Below are 13,102 nucleotides of genomic sequence, written 5' to 3' on the forward strand. Positions count from 1 at the left end.
ACCTGGGACAGATTAAAATAAATAGGGGTTCATGTAAAATAGGGACTTCATAACATGTGCAACCCACTTCAAGAAGGTTGCAAGGAACCTTGTTTATAGAACAAAAGATTATTTGAAGATACACATAGATTCTGCAAATAGTAACTTAACTATATATGGTGTATTTAATAAATTTTGTGTTTCAGATCATTCTCTTTTACTTATGCTTAATGCATAGTGAAGTGTGAGAATTGACATCACAGTGAATATTTAGCTAGATTTTAATTTTTCTTTCCTTCTGTAGGTTCTCAGAACCATCCAGCTATTTTTCCTATCTATGCTGTAGTCAAAGGAGGTAGATGATGGCCTGAGTGGAGTTGGGTGTTTTTCCCCTCACTTTTATTTTCCAATTTGCATAATTCATGTCTCCTAAAAGGAACAAAACCACTCCCTATGCCAAATAATACAGTGGGCTCTCTGAGATTCTCCTAGTCAACAGTATCAGACCATTTTTCTTAAGGGATTCTGATCATAACCCATTCAGTTTATAGCATAACCCCTCTCCTTCATCTGAGTTTAATCTTTGGTCTGCTGTAGAGCTCTCTATAGTAGTTTTCATATTGCTGAGCTGTTATGGAATTTACAGTAACCTGAATACAATTTAAAATGCTTCAGGATCCACATGATCAGTGATTTGTCTATAGAGCAGAGTCCTTGTGCTGAGATTTAGAAGAACCCTTCTGGATGCCTTCAAGGAGCTGGAAAATGGGAAGGGTGATGGGGACCATGCTCAAAATGAGCTGTGGACAATACCTTTGTTTTATCATCTCAGAATAAGCACTACTCACAAGAAGCACTCCCTTGTTTGACTAGGGAACACTTACAGAGAAAATGCCTCAGGCTATAAACCTCATGCATTCTTTAAAGCCAACAACCTAGTGTTTGTGCAAATTCTCAGGGTACTTTGAGGGCAAAATATGCCTCAGACTCCCAAGTAATTTGGGTTTGCAAAACAAACGTTTGCTGTGAGAATGAATTTGATAATGACTGATGAGTGACAGGAGCTTTTTCTACACTGTTACATACATTAAGTATGTCTTTCTTTCTCTCTTAATGTGGTACATTTTTCTTGGCTACACGTCAGATCTTCCACACATCAATGCTAAGGTAGCATGCTTGAGCAGTGCAGAGGTAGAGCAAAATGTTACCAGCGTTGCAGGGTCTCAGTTTTGTTGATGGAGCTTTCTAGGGTGGTGAAAAATCACTTAATGTTGACTTAAAGTTCTGAAAAAATTTACTCAGTGTTCACCATCAGGTTGTTTGGGATCTTTTCTATGGGAGAGGATCCATTACTGACAGATTTTGAAGGTACTTATTTCACAACAATCCTGTGTCTCTATTCCTTGAGACTCCCGGCAGGGGAATTTACCTGCTGAGGTTAACCAGGTTACTGCTCTGGTCTCATTTGGTATAGACCTATGATTTTTTTCTTATCTAGGACTTTTTAAAATATTAAGTTTCTAATTTGATGACGGTAATAGCACTAGAAGTATGTAAGCTTAAATTTAAAAATTGTTTTTTTGTTGTTTTGGGTTTTTTTCCAAAAGCAGTTGATGGCTTTAGGAGTCACTAAGCTTCCGCTTCTTAGAGTGGGAGAAATGGATAAGAAACTGCAAATAGGCTCTGAGACCAATGCAGTTGGTTTAGAATAAGAGGTAAAAGAGTAACTGCCCTGTCAGAAATAGTTTACTCAAGCCGGAGGGTTGGTCCTCTCAAAAGTGGAGCCGACTTAAAAGTAGATGTGACTTTGAATTTAAAAAGAATTACTGTCTTCTATCTACTCCTTTCCTTGCCCACTGTAGTAACAAACAAACAAACAAACCAACCTTCTTTCCTTGTTAGTGCTAAATTAATGAGGTTGTAAAGTACAACTTGGACCATCTGATCAGCAGTCTTTGATGTCCTGCAGTAATCCTAGTTTCAAATAGCGTATATTTCAGGAAAGACATTCAACCTTGACTTGAAAACCAAAATTCTGCATTGTTTTTTGGAGAATACTTGTCTCCACTGCTAAATACATACTGTGTTTCTAATCCAGATTGGTCTAATGGCATCTCTTCTTAACTTTTATGTTATGCTGTTTGTCTGGTTTTGCTTTTCCTGGTTCCTGGCTTGTGAAACTGTTGTAGCTTTGGGCTGTTTCTTCTCCCTCCATCTCCCAGCTGATAGCCCTTGACTGGAAAGACAGGAACTGTCAGAAATTACTTTTCTAAACCTCTTTTGACATGTTGACCAGTCTCTTATTATGCATTCAGTGTATCTAATCCTTCCTGTTTCCAGTCTATTGAAAATTAAATGGTTATCACCTACTCCAGGGTGTATATCGGTTCTGAGCTTTTTAAAAAATATATCCTAACTGTCATTGTCTCCCATTCTGGCTTCTTTCTTCTATACCCTCTTCTAAGAAAAGTCAGGGTAGGGTGAGTTCTACCTTTTTCAATCAAAGTCACAGTTTCCCTTTTCCTAGTAGTTGGACAGGTTCTAAACTGACCTGGCTAGCTAGTGATTTATGTGTGATAAAACCTTGTGTTACAGCTCTAGGATATTGCTTGCATTTCTGAAATTCATGATCCAGCACATTGATCTCCCACACTTTGCCTTTTTGATTGCTATCATCTTCCTTATGTTGTAACAGCTCTTTGTTACGTTGCTGCTTCATGTCACCATGTTGCTTTCCTCTTCTTTCCTCTTGCTTAGCCTTTCCCTTGACAGCAGAAGCTCGGCTGTTAAGACTGGTAGAATTGTAGGGGGACTCATTTGCAGCAGTGTCTTTGTTTTCTTTTTGTTTGCCACCTTAGTTGAAGGCATTTAAAGTGACACTTCCAGCCCTTTTTCAGCTCAGTACACTAATGCACCTGTAACCGTATTAGGAGCCTGAATGCCTTTGCATGGAACTGTGTTCACGGGAGACATCGGCTGTGCTACCTGCGCAACTTCTACTCTTAACAAAATCTGTTCTAATTGACCTTGGAAGGGATTTGAGCTAGTTCATAGTGCACCACTTCATTATGACAACGAAGTACTGGGGAGGACCTGCTGTTTGCTGGGAGTAACTGCAAAAGCTGCTTACAGCCGTAGCATAATTTGAAGATGTATTAGGACCCAGGTGATGCTGGTATGCCCCTCTGGGAGTGCGTTCGTCCCCTCTTTACTTGACCTGAGTCCGTGTAATCTTATACTAGTTTTGGATTTAAACATCATCTCTGTTCTCTAAACTGTGATCGTTCAGATACGTTGCTGCCTCTGCACTTTACGACAAGAGCAAACTTGTTTATGATTTTTTTTAAGGCACTTTCATGTTATTAGAATTCTCAGTATTGTTATTTTTAGAGTGAATGGCAATCCTTTCTTTGACACTAACATTAGGAAATGAAGGTTTTTTCAGTATTGATGATGTGATTGGATCATATAACTTACATTAGGGGGCAGTCTTAGAAACATAGGAAGTAATTCAGTTAGAATAACTGCTTTGGTTGAAAGCTTATGCTACAGCTGTTGGATAGTTAAAATTTTAAACATGTTTGTCCTTCAGGTTTTTTTAGCTAATGCCTCATTGAGATGAATGGGAATAGTTTGTCACAAAACTGTTTTTTTCCAAGTAGTCTGCAGAATTAAGATTACCATTTTTAGGACTTATTACATATGTCTTGTAAAAATGGGAATTTAATTTCTTTAGCCCAAGTCATACTTTTCAGAGCAAGTACAGGATGCAAGAGCTTGTACTTTTGACCTTCTGTGACAGTTTACTACTGTATGCACTTTAAAAACAAAAAAAACCCCAAACCCACAAAACCCCCAAATTTTGGTAAAATGGGAGAGTATGGGATTTTTTCATCGTACAGAAAGCAAGGCTGCTTATATACTTGATTTTTGGGGACATCTGTAATGCGTGTAACTGTGTGCAATGTATTTTCACATAGTACAGCATGCTGAAAATACTGTGGGGATGCATATGAACCCTAATTGTTGATTATGGATTAACATCTGAATGGAACAGTTAGTCTGTCTTTAGAGAAGCAGAAAAGCTCTACCAAGACTTTGCTTAAATATATTTTAAGGCTTTAAAATATGCTAATATATTTTAAATCCTTACAGAAAAACTTGAATGCTAAATTAAGTATCGTTAATGGAGAAGTAAATTTAAGAGTTAGGAGGGCGGATATTTGATGTAAGGCTGTAGCAACGGAAGTTTTCTGCTTTTTTTTCTTTTAAGAACGTGCTGTTTTGAAGAGCAGTCCTTCCCTATGTGATGCAGGCTCCCTAATGGCTTATGTAGAATGAGTTTTCTAGGATGTCGTAGTTTGTACTTGATGCCAGGGCATGGTTTCCTGAGCAGTACTGCTAGCTCACAACAACATGTTCATAAGCACAGTCAGAATGCATTGGTTGAAAGTAACTAAAGGCATATAATTAGAAATTATAAAAGCAGACTTGAAGAGGTGAAGTTCATTTCTTTAATTTGTGATGGAACTGAAGTTAAATGTTGAGTTACGATGAATGCAACAAGAAGGTGAGGATGACTTTTTCATAACACTCAGCTAGGTAACACCCAGCTACCTTAGCTGTAGGCTTGCAGGTGCTCCCTGTTTGCTGGGAGGTGCAGAGTCTTTCCAGCACTGTTTATCTTGAAGGCTTTCTTAAAAAATATTGCATGATGACTTTGTTTTTGCTCTGTATGCTGTTAGGACTATGGTCATCTGAGACAATATTTTCTTTTTCAGGGGGCAGAAAATCAGAAACCATTTTGTTTAAGGGGATACTCAATTTAGCAAGTTTTAGAAATAAAACTGCCCTGAAAACAACTTTGACTTCTTTGATTACAAAATGACAGAACAATTTCTAATCATACAATGAGAAAAAAGAAAAAAAAAAAGGGGGTTGTTTTTTTTTTTTTTTTTAAATGTACTTACCAGTCTTTGAAGGGTTTGTGTGCAGGAGAAGGAGGCTGCCTGGGCTCCGGGAGAGGTACTAGGCTGTTCTTGTGTGTTGGTCCCAGCACTGGCAAGAAACTTCCCACAAGTGGTTGGTAGAGATCTTTTTTAAAAAAAAAAAAAAAAATTTAAAAAATGGGTTTGTATGTCTCATTCCTGTGTTTATAGTGCTGGGGGGGGGTTGGTTTTCATCTGAAACTGATTTGATTGGTCATTTTGCCTGCAGGGGGGCCGGTTAGCTCTGATCATGTGGAAAAGAATGCTGGTTTGTTAGGAGGGTTTCTTTACCCAACACAAACCCGTAGCAGCCAAGAAGAAATCCTCAAACACTTACTTGGAGAAGGGGTGCCCTTCCCCCTCACCTCTTTAATCAAGATCATTTTTAGGTTTGTATAATCTTAAAGTTTTATGTGAAAATTGAAAAGGCAAAAATTCCCTTGGAAAAGCCAAATGGAAGAAGTTCCTATATTGCTGCTGAAAAACACACACTGTTCTCCCATACTTCTCCCTGACTAAGTGTCAACCAGTGTTTGTTTAGGTGAAAAGAGAAACTCTTGTGTCTCACTGCTGCTTGTCTAGTGTCACCTCTTCCTCTTCTCATTAGATCCTGAGCTCCTGAGTGTTGGCGGAAACAGAAAGGTGGGCTGCAGCTAATGGTGCAGCCTATGGTCTCTGGAGGCTGTTGCTGAACTATAGCTTAATGCTGGTCAGAAGATGTGGATCTGGTCACTTCTCTTCCATCTCCACATTGCTCCTTTGTGAAAACATGGAATTAATCACAGGATTTTGCTAAAGCCTAGGAATGAAACAATGCAGATTAGGTGGGTTGCCGATTCCATGCAGTAAAGGATATGATTTTCACGTAAGAAATTTTCTCTCTCATTTATTAAATGAGAAGAGTTATTTAGGGAAAATGTTTTAGCTGAACAACCACGCAGAGTGGTCAGCATGCTGCACTACTAAACTGAAGTCTGAGGACAGCTTTGTAATGCAGTAGTATTTCACACTTTTTTTCCCCCTTGGTGAGCTGCTGATTTGATGGCTTTGATCGAACCTCAGATGTAAGAGGATCTGCGAAACAAAGGCTGTGGTTGTTTGCAGTAAAACTACTGAAGGCCTGCTGGGAAAATTATTAATGTAGACTTTCCTGCTTAGGAAACAAAATCCTCCCCTTTTTTTATTTAATTTTTTTCATTTAACCTTCCCTCCAACCCTAAATTGCAAAACATTAATTCTTTGCTTCATTAGTATGGAACATTTTTCGGTGCTGTGTCTGAACACGTATTAAAATGTGATAGGCATATTGTGACCTTCAGAACCAGGGCGAATAATGTAGTGCAAGGGGACTCTCACCAGTATGGCAAGCCTGTAGGGCAATGTGACTTGTCCTTAACCCTTCTCTCTATACTGCAGCAAAGTTGACTTCCACTGCAGACAGCCTTTTTTATTGACAAGTAGGATTTTTTTTTTTTCCCCCCACAAGCAGTATTTTCTTACAAACTGTATTTTGTGCAGTAGAAAGCATATGGTGTCTGGTCACAGGTTTTCTAATCTGATTCAACTGAATGGATTGAACATCTAACAGCAGATGAGGTAGCTACAGTATGTGGTTTCCAGGTGTGGGTTATGGAAGTAAACTCTGGTTAATTCCTTTGAATGTACTGGTTCACCCATACTCATGACAGTGGATAATGTTCAATTTAGCAAAAAAATAGTGTGTTATTTGAGTAGTATGTCTCTGAGACCTACTGTTGAGATTGAGATTTTTATGGAGAGAGGAAATGTGAAGCTAGAAAAGGGCATCAGAACTTCTGATCTCTGTCACTGACTTTAGTTACGAGTGAGTCGCTTATTCCTATAGTGTCCCTTCCATGTCAAATTCTGTCCTAATGAGAAGGTAGTCTTTCATTAGAAACATCTTCTTAAGACCATTTGTTTTATTCTTCTGTAAAATGAGCTACAAAATTACACATCTAGGCAAAGTGATTTGAATTCCCTTAAAAACACTAGTTTTTCTTTTTATACTCTCCTTGAGGATGTGTGTAGCATGCAGCAGAAAGAAGAGAGCACATCAAAGTGCTTAGTAGACTCTCCTAGTTTCCCCCTCTTTAGAGGAAACAGTATTGCTGTCAGTCGTCGCTTTCCTGTTTATTCTCTCCAAACAGTGAGCATGTCATAGGAAATGTGGACTGACAGCATGGAGGACAGAAGTTACTTGCCATTCTGTTAGTAAGTCCTCTTCATAACTGTGTTGCCACGGGGCTATGTCCCAGAATCCCAGTCTTGTTCTTCACGGTTAATCTCCCTTCAGCTCAGTGTTGCACAGCTGCAGGCTTTTCTGGCTGGATACTACTAGGCGCTATCTGAAGTTTTCTGTAAACATCGTTGCTGGCTTTGTGACAGACTTGAACAGAGGTGCCCTTTTACTGCTCCTTCTCTTCAGGAAGTCCAGTCAATTAGTCCAAGGCAAAACCATAGATTGCTTTTTAGTTTTTTTCATCCTTAAAACATTGCCAAATACTGACTCTCTGAGCTAAGTCATTTCAGCTGAAATGAGTGTTCTCAAGTCCAGGAGCAGTTTGCAAAGACCATACGCTAGGATTTTGGAAGTTTTGAATTTATAAGCAAGATGTAGGAGTATTCCTATATATAGTTTTGTCATGGTCTTTCTGTCACTTGGGTAACTTGATTTTTCTCATTCTTAACCTGTCACTGGTTTATATTTGTAAACAACTAGTTTCTTATCTGGTCCATCTAATGTTAAAGATCATCTAATGCCAGATCTGTTTTGACAAACACCTTCCTGTCTTTGAATATCGCTTGCTATGGTGTCCTTGTACCAGAAAACTTAACTGTCATGGTATGCTACGTTTTCTCTCTTAGTTCCACTGAAGTGTGTCATCAGAACAGTCACCTGATGTGACACACTGGAGTGCTGCTGTGTTTAGGAAGGTTTCAGAATCACCACTGATAGCAACCTCAGATGAATATAATACTGACCCCTTATAATTGATTCTTTTCTTGTTTCTTAGATTTCTAATGCTGTAGAATTTAAAAATCAAAGAGGCAGGATTCCACTTGTGTCTGATCTTTGCAGATAGCGTTTGATGTTTTGTCACCTGTAGAGATGTGTGTTTCAAACCCCACAGCAGCAAATGGGGATGCTATTTTCTGCAAATTCAAAATACAAAACCTGACTTTGATAGTTCAGTTTTTGGGAGCAAGATCAGCTGTCTTAGTCGGACTACAAAAACCCCAGTTGTCTTGGGTATATACCTGTAGCATGTATTTAGCTGCAGAGGGGCTAAGAATGTACAGATATTCCATGGCAAAGTAGACTTCACAATATTCTTTAGATAACCTTCCTTCTTCCCCGCCCCCCCCCCCCAGATCTTTTTGGAAGAGCAGAACAGAGCCTCTGGGTTGATGGCTTGCCACTGTTAAAGAACAGTCTCTAGAATCTTTACTGACCTTAATAACAGTGGAAAGAAATAACATCTTTTTTTATTAATTGGTAAGAGTCTAAAATCTCTGGAATTAATGTTACTGAATGAGTGTCAGGTAATAGCTGTTAATTTTTATGAAAAGGCTAAATACGTCTCTAAAAATAATATTTTTCTAGTCTCAAAATAGCAAATTGAGTCCCTTTTTACTGTCTTAGTGAGGAAAAATGAGTGTCTTGTGCTGCAGAATAAGAAAAAATTACAGTTTTCTTTTTTTTTTGTAGCATTTTAAAAGTAAATTCAGAAAGGATGAGGCATATTCCTTATCGTCTAGGTCTTAGGCTCCTCTGGTCTGTTGGATTGTAGCTCTCTCCTGGGCCTCTGTCTCTGTGTTTTACTTTCAGCTGATTTGGCTCTGTAGCTGTTCCCCAGTTTTCTACAGTGCAAAGCCCGCCCAAGGAGCAATACCGAGAGGCTTCCCTGCGCTTCCTGCTACATTCTTCTCTGAGACATTTTTCAGAGATCTAAAATGAAGAAACTGTATGTTTCCCAGACTTAGTTTTTCTGTCTATCTTGTTGTCTTCCTTTGTTTTCTGTGAAGCATGAGAAAACAGAATGTTGTTGACCTTTGTCTGTGAAGATTTATCCATTCCAGATAAGTAAATTTGCCAATATTGCACCTACCAAATGAAGGAAGTTGAGTGTCTCCAGTAATTTTGTTTTATTTGGAGCCAGTATCACCAGTGACTTCCCAAAATACCCTGGTTTATGCTTTTTGTTCTTAAAGCCCAGCAAGTACCAAAGTGGTCTTTAGCTAGATGTGCCCTTCAATGAACTAATTTTGTATCTGGGTTATGTTAGGCTTCATAGCTGAGATTGCCTGTTGATACTGATGTTGTACTTTGAATTAGCCAGTGTGCTTTAGCTCTTTCTTTATGTAGAAACAATGTAAGAGGAAGGTATTCCAGTTACCTTTCTGAGGTCCTCAAGTAGTCATCAAGGTGAAAGAACTCTTGCATCTTAAACATTGGGGTGTTTCTTGCCTGTCTTGTCTACTTGACAGATCAATGGCCTTGCCATCTTGAAAATTCTTGTAGAAACTTGTTGCTCTGAAAGTGGTAAAAGGATTATCTCATGTGAACCTGGAGCATGGGAAACTGGAAACATCTTGGATTTTGTACTATGGATTGAATTCCACCTGTACTCTCTCACTGTAGTCACTCTCTTAAAACAATATTCTGTGGAAAATTTTGAGCTGGAGAAAGAGAAAGGTGTGTTTTGATTTTTTTGTTTTTTTGGTTTTTTTTTATTCCCTCCAGTGTTTTGAGAGGTGGAGAAGGGATGTTGCTATGTCTGCAAGATATATGCAAAGTCCAAAGTGTGTGTTTCCAGTCTCTAGAGTGCAGTATTTCTATGTAGGAAGAATTTCTGAGTTCTAAACAGAGGTTTGATGTGCCATAGAAGTTCAAGTACTTTGTTTCCTCATTTTTTCATTGACTGAAAAAGCTGCATGGTGTGAAGAAAGGGGAATGCAATCTCCCATCCTTCCTAAATGAAATTCTTAAAAATGTCACTTTCCACACCTGGAATCTTAGTGTATAGTCAGGCTTTCTTTTGTTTTTCCTGTCTAAGCAAGTAGACATACTATATATAATCTTTGCCAAATATAATCTTATATTTTTGGGTTTTAAGACTCTAAGAAGGAAAATTAAGTATACCCTTCTCTAGTACTTGAATACTTTTTTTTAATAGAAAACCGCGCAATTTCAGGTTAAGTGGTTAATAGTAACAGCAAAGTGTCATTGCCATGGCTTCTGTGAGAATTCTGGTGCTATTCAGCTAAACATCTTTAAAGAAATACACAATCCAGAAGTCCCGAAGCTGGTACTACCACTTATTTCAGTGGTGGTGTATCTTTGTCAGGATGAATCAACAGAGAAAGCAGTATGTATGGCTAACGTGAGTTACTGGTGTATAATGTGAATTCTTTTTCTAAAAATATTTGCATCATCCTTTTGTGATAGTGTTGCTTGAGGATTTTATATGTTTTATCTTAAATATAACTTAATGTAAATTAGGAACTAAAAGGCTATCGTGTCTCCTAAACTTCTGTTAGACTTGCGCTTGAGCTCGAATGTAGTAGCTTCTAACTCTTAATATGCTGATCTTGGCTCTCCAGAAGATGGATTCACAGGGTAATGTTAACACTACTATGTTTTTCTTGTTTAATCCTTAATCCTACTTTGAATTTTCAGACTTTCCTAAAACATTTCAAGAATGCTGTACATTGTATTGGATTATAGATTTCATATTCTTTTTATTACAGAAGTAGCAAATATGTTTGGTTTATGTTTTTTAATGTGTGTAATGTTTACAGTTTACTGTATGCCTATTTTCCTTTAGCGCGATACTTTTCATGGTATAACAGTTTATTCTCTCTCTCTGCACAGTTCGGCTTCTTTCCTTTTGTGCTTCCCGCTGTCTCTTTGAACTGTCATCTCTTCCTCCTCTCTCTTTCCTATCCATGTTATAACTTCTTGTATGCTTTGTTTTTTTCTTTTTTAATTTTTTCCTCAGTCTTCCATCCTGAAGTATGTAGGAATGTGGAGGGATTTCCTAAATCTGTCTTTGTCGTATGTTTCCTTCCTTCCATGAACTTTTGTTTCTCTCCTAGGTTCCTATCATCATTTACTTCTGATGCATTTTGGCCTCTTAAGGGAGCAAGATTTAAACCCCTGTGTTTCTAGGTTCCTAAAGACAGGACACACGTTCACCGGTGTGTGTTTTCTTTGCAGTGAGACCAAACTTTGAGGAAGGTGGGACAGCAACAACGGGGAGGAAGCATGAGTTTATACGCTCTGAGAGCGAGAACTGGCGCATCTTCAGGGAGGAACAAAATGGGGAAGATGATGATGGAGGCTGGCGACTAGCTGGGTCACGGAGGGATGGTGAGAGGTGGCGTCCTCACAGTCCAGGTGAGAAGAGATGTGGAGAAAAATGCAACTGTCATTATAGGGAAGGGGCAGTGAGTGAATCAGGACATGAGGAAAGCAGAGGAAAAGGAGGTGGCATAAAATTTGGGACAAAAATAGGTAAGGTTCATGCGGTTTTGGTCGTTGAATACTATTTTGGCATACTGTTTTGGCTCTTGGTCACAAAAGGATTAGCACAAAATTATGTGCCTTTTAATTTCTTTTTAATATCTTCAATACCCTAACATATTTAAAAGAATAATATTTTTCAGGTGCGTGCTTGTCTGTATTGTACTCTAGGTGTGTATGTAAAATGAGGGGAGGGTCCTCTCTGAGGGGAGAGGAGTTACCCACTTTAGGTAGCATATCTAAGGCTCCAGAGTGATGCTGACACTAAACCATTCAAGTTGTTCGCCTCTTTCTTGTTTTCCATGTGTTTCCTATATCGAGGCATCCTTGGAAAATCTCAAAATACATTGACCACTTTAGGTAGCATATCTAAGGCTGCAGAGTGATGCTGACACTAAACCATTCAGGTTGTTCGCCTCTTTCTAGTTTTCCATGTGTTTCCTATATCAAGAGGCATCCTTGGAAAATCTCAAAATACATTGCTCTGTGCATCCTGAAATTAATTACAGGATGTCTTGTCTTGCTAAATTTCAGGCATCTGTTTGGTGTCACTCTCCCCTTCCCTGGCCTGACAAAGTCAATCTGGTTCACTTGCTTTCCAGCATTGCACTGCCAGAATTGCAGGAGAGATACAAAGCAGAGCTTGGTATTTGAGTTGTATAGCTGAAACTTTTTTTTTTTCCCTTTCTACTTGGAAAAGATCCTGCTAGCCAATTATACTGATCCCAACTGTTGTGGGATCTTGGTTTTGGAAATCTTTTGGCTGCAGAAGGCTTTTGGGGAACCAAGAGAGGATTGTGGCTCTTCTACTGTTACATCTTCATAGGGAAGCAAAGGAAGCACGGGACACTTCTGAGGCTGAGGTGGACTTTTCTTCAGTTAAAAAAGGGCACACTTGCTCTTACAATGGGTCTATCAACCTTTTCAACATCCCAAAAGACTTTTAGTACTATAATGGTTGTGAGCAACTGTTACCGCTGTTCCTAACCCTCTCCGCAGCTGTGTATTACTGTGCCCACAAACAACTGTTAGCTTGTGCTGAAATTTAGCAGTGAGCCCAAGGCTAGATTGATTATCAGATGTTTTCTATTTAGAGCAGGGCTAAGGGGCAAACTTGGAAGAATGTAATTTTCTTTTCCCCGATGTTTGGTCATGATTGTTCATTAGACACTACTACTTTGTTATGTAGTTCAGATGACATCAGGCCAGCTACGATAGTACCTCATGATGATCAGATGCAGCGTGATACTCAGGAGTGGAGTGTTTTGCAAGTACAAGCCTGCATGCTTTAGCTTAAAAGGAAGCATAGACCTCAAAGTTCAGAAGTTCATTCATGTCTTGAACTTTTTTGGAAGATGTTCTGAGGAAGTTTTTGAAAATTGATCTTCCATCACAGGAAATATATGACTTACTTGAATTTTTGCTATAGTAGACAACTAATTTAACTTCATGTACAAGTTAGTTTTAGCAGGTATAATAAAAAACCTGTTCTAAGTATTCTATGAATCCTCAGAGAAGTTGCTAATTTTGAGATAGACTGAGTTGACAGCTGTATTGTACTAGTCTCTCATCTTTGGTCCGAGAGAAT

At 38.7% G+C, this 13,102-nt stretch overlaps 1 protein-coding gene across 1 annotated transcript in view; it reads left to right on the forward strand.

Annotated features, from left to right (window-relative positions):
- Positions 1–13,102, forward strand: part of GIGYF2 (GRB10 interacting GYF protein 2) — a gene marked incomplete at its 5' end in the record, with an annotated part of 64,902 nt that overhangs the window by 24,230 nt on the left and 27,570 nt on the right. The window contains one exon of the mRNA XM_010168402.1: positions 11,209–11,388. Coding sequence (XP_010166704.1) covers positions 11,209–11,388 — 180 coding nt within the window. The remainder of the gene's footprint in view (positions 1–11,208; positions 11,389–13,102) is intronic.

This window comes from Antrostomus carolinensis, unplaced genomic scaffold, assembly GCF_000700745.2.
Source record: "Antrostomus carolinensis isolate BGI_N321 unplaced genomic scaffold, ASM70074v2 scaffold4705, whole genome shotgun sequence".
NCBI lineage: Eukaryota > Metazoa > Chordata > Aves > Caprimulgiformes > Caprimulgidae > Antrostomus > Antrostomus carolinensis.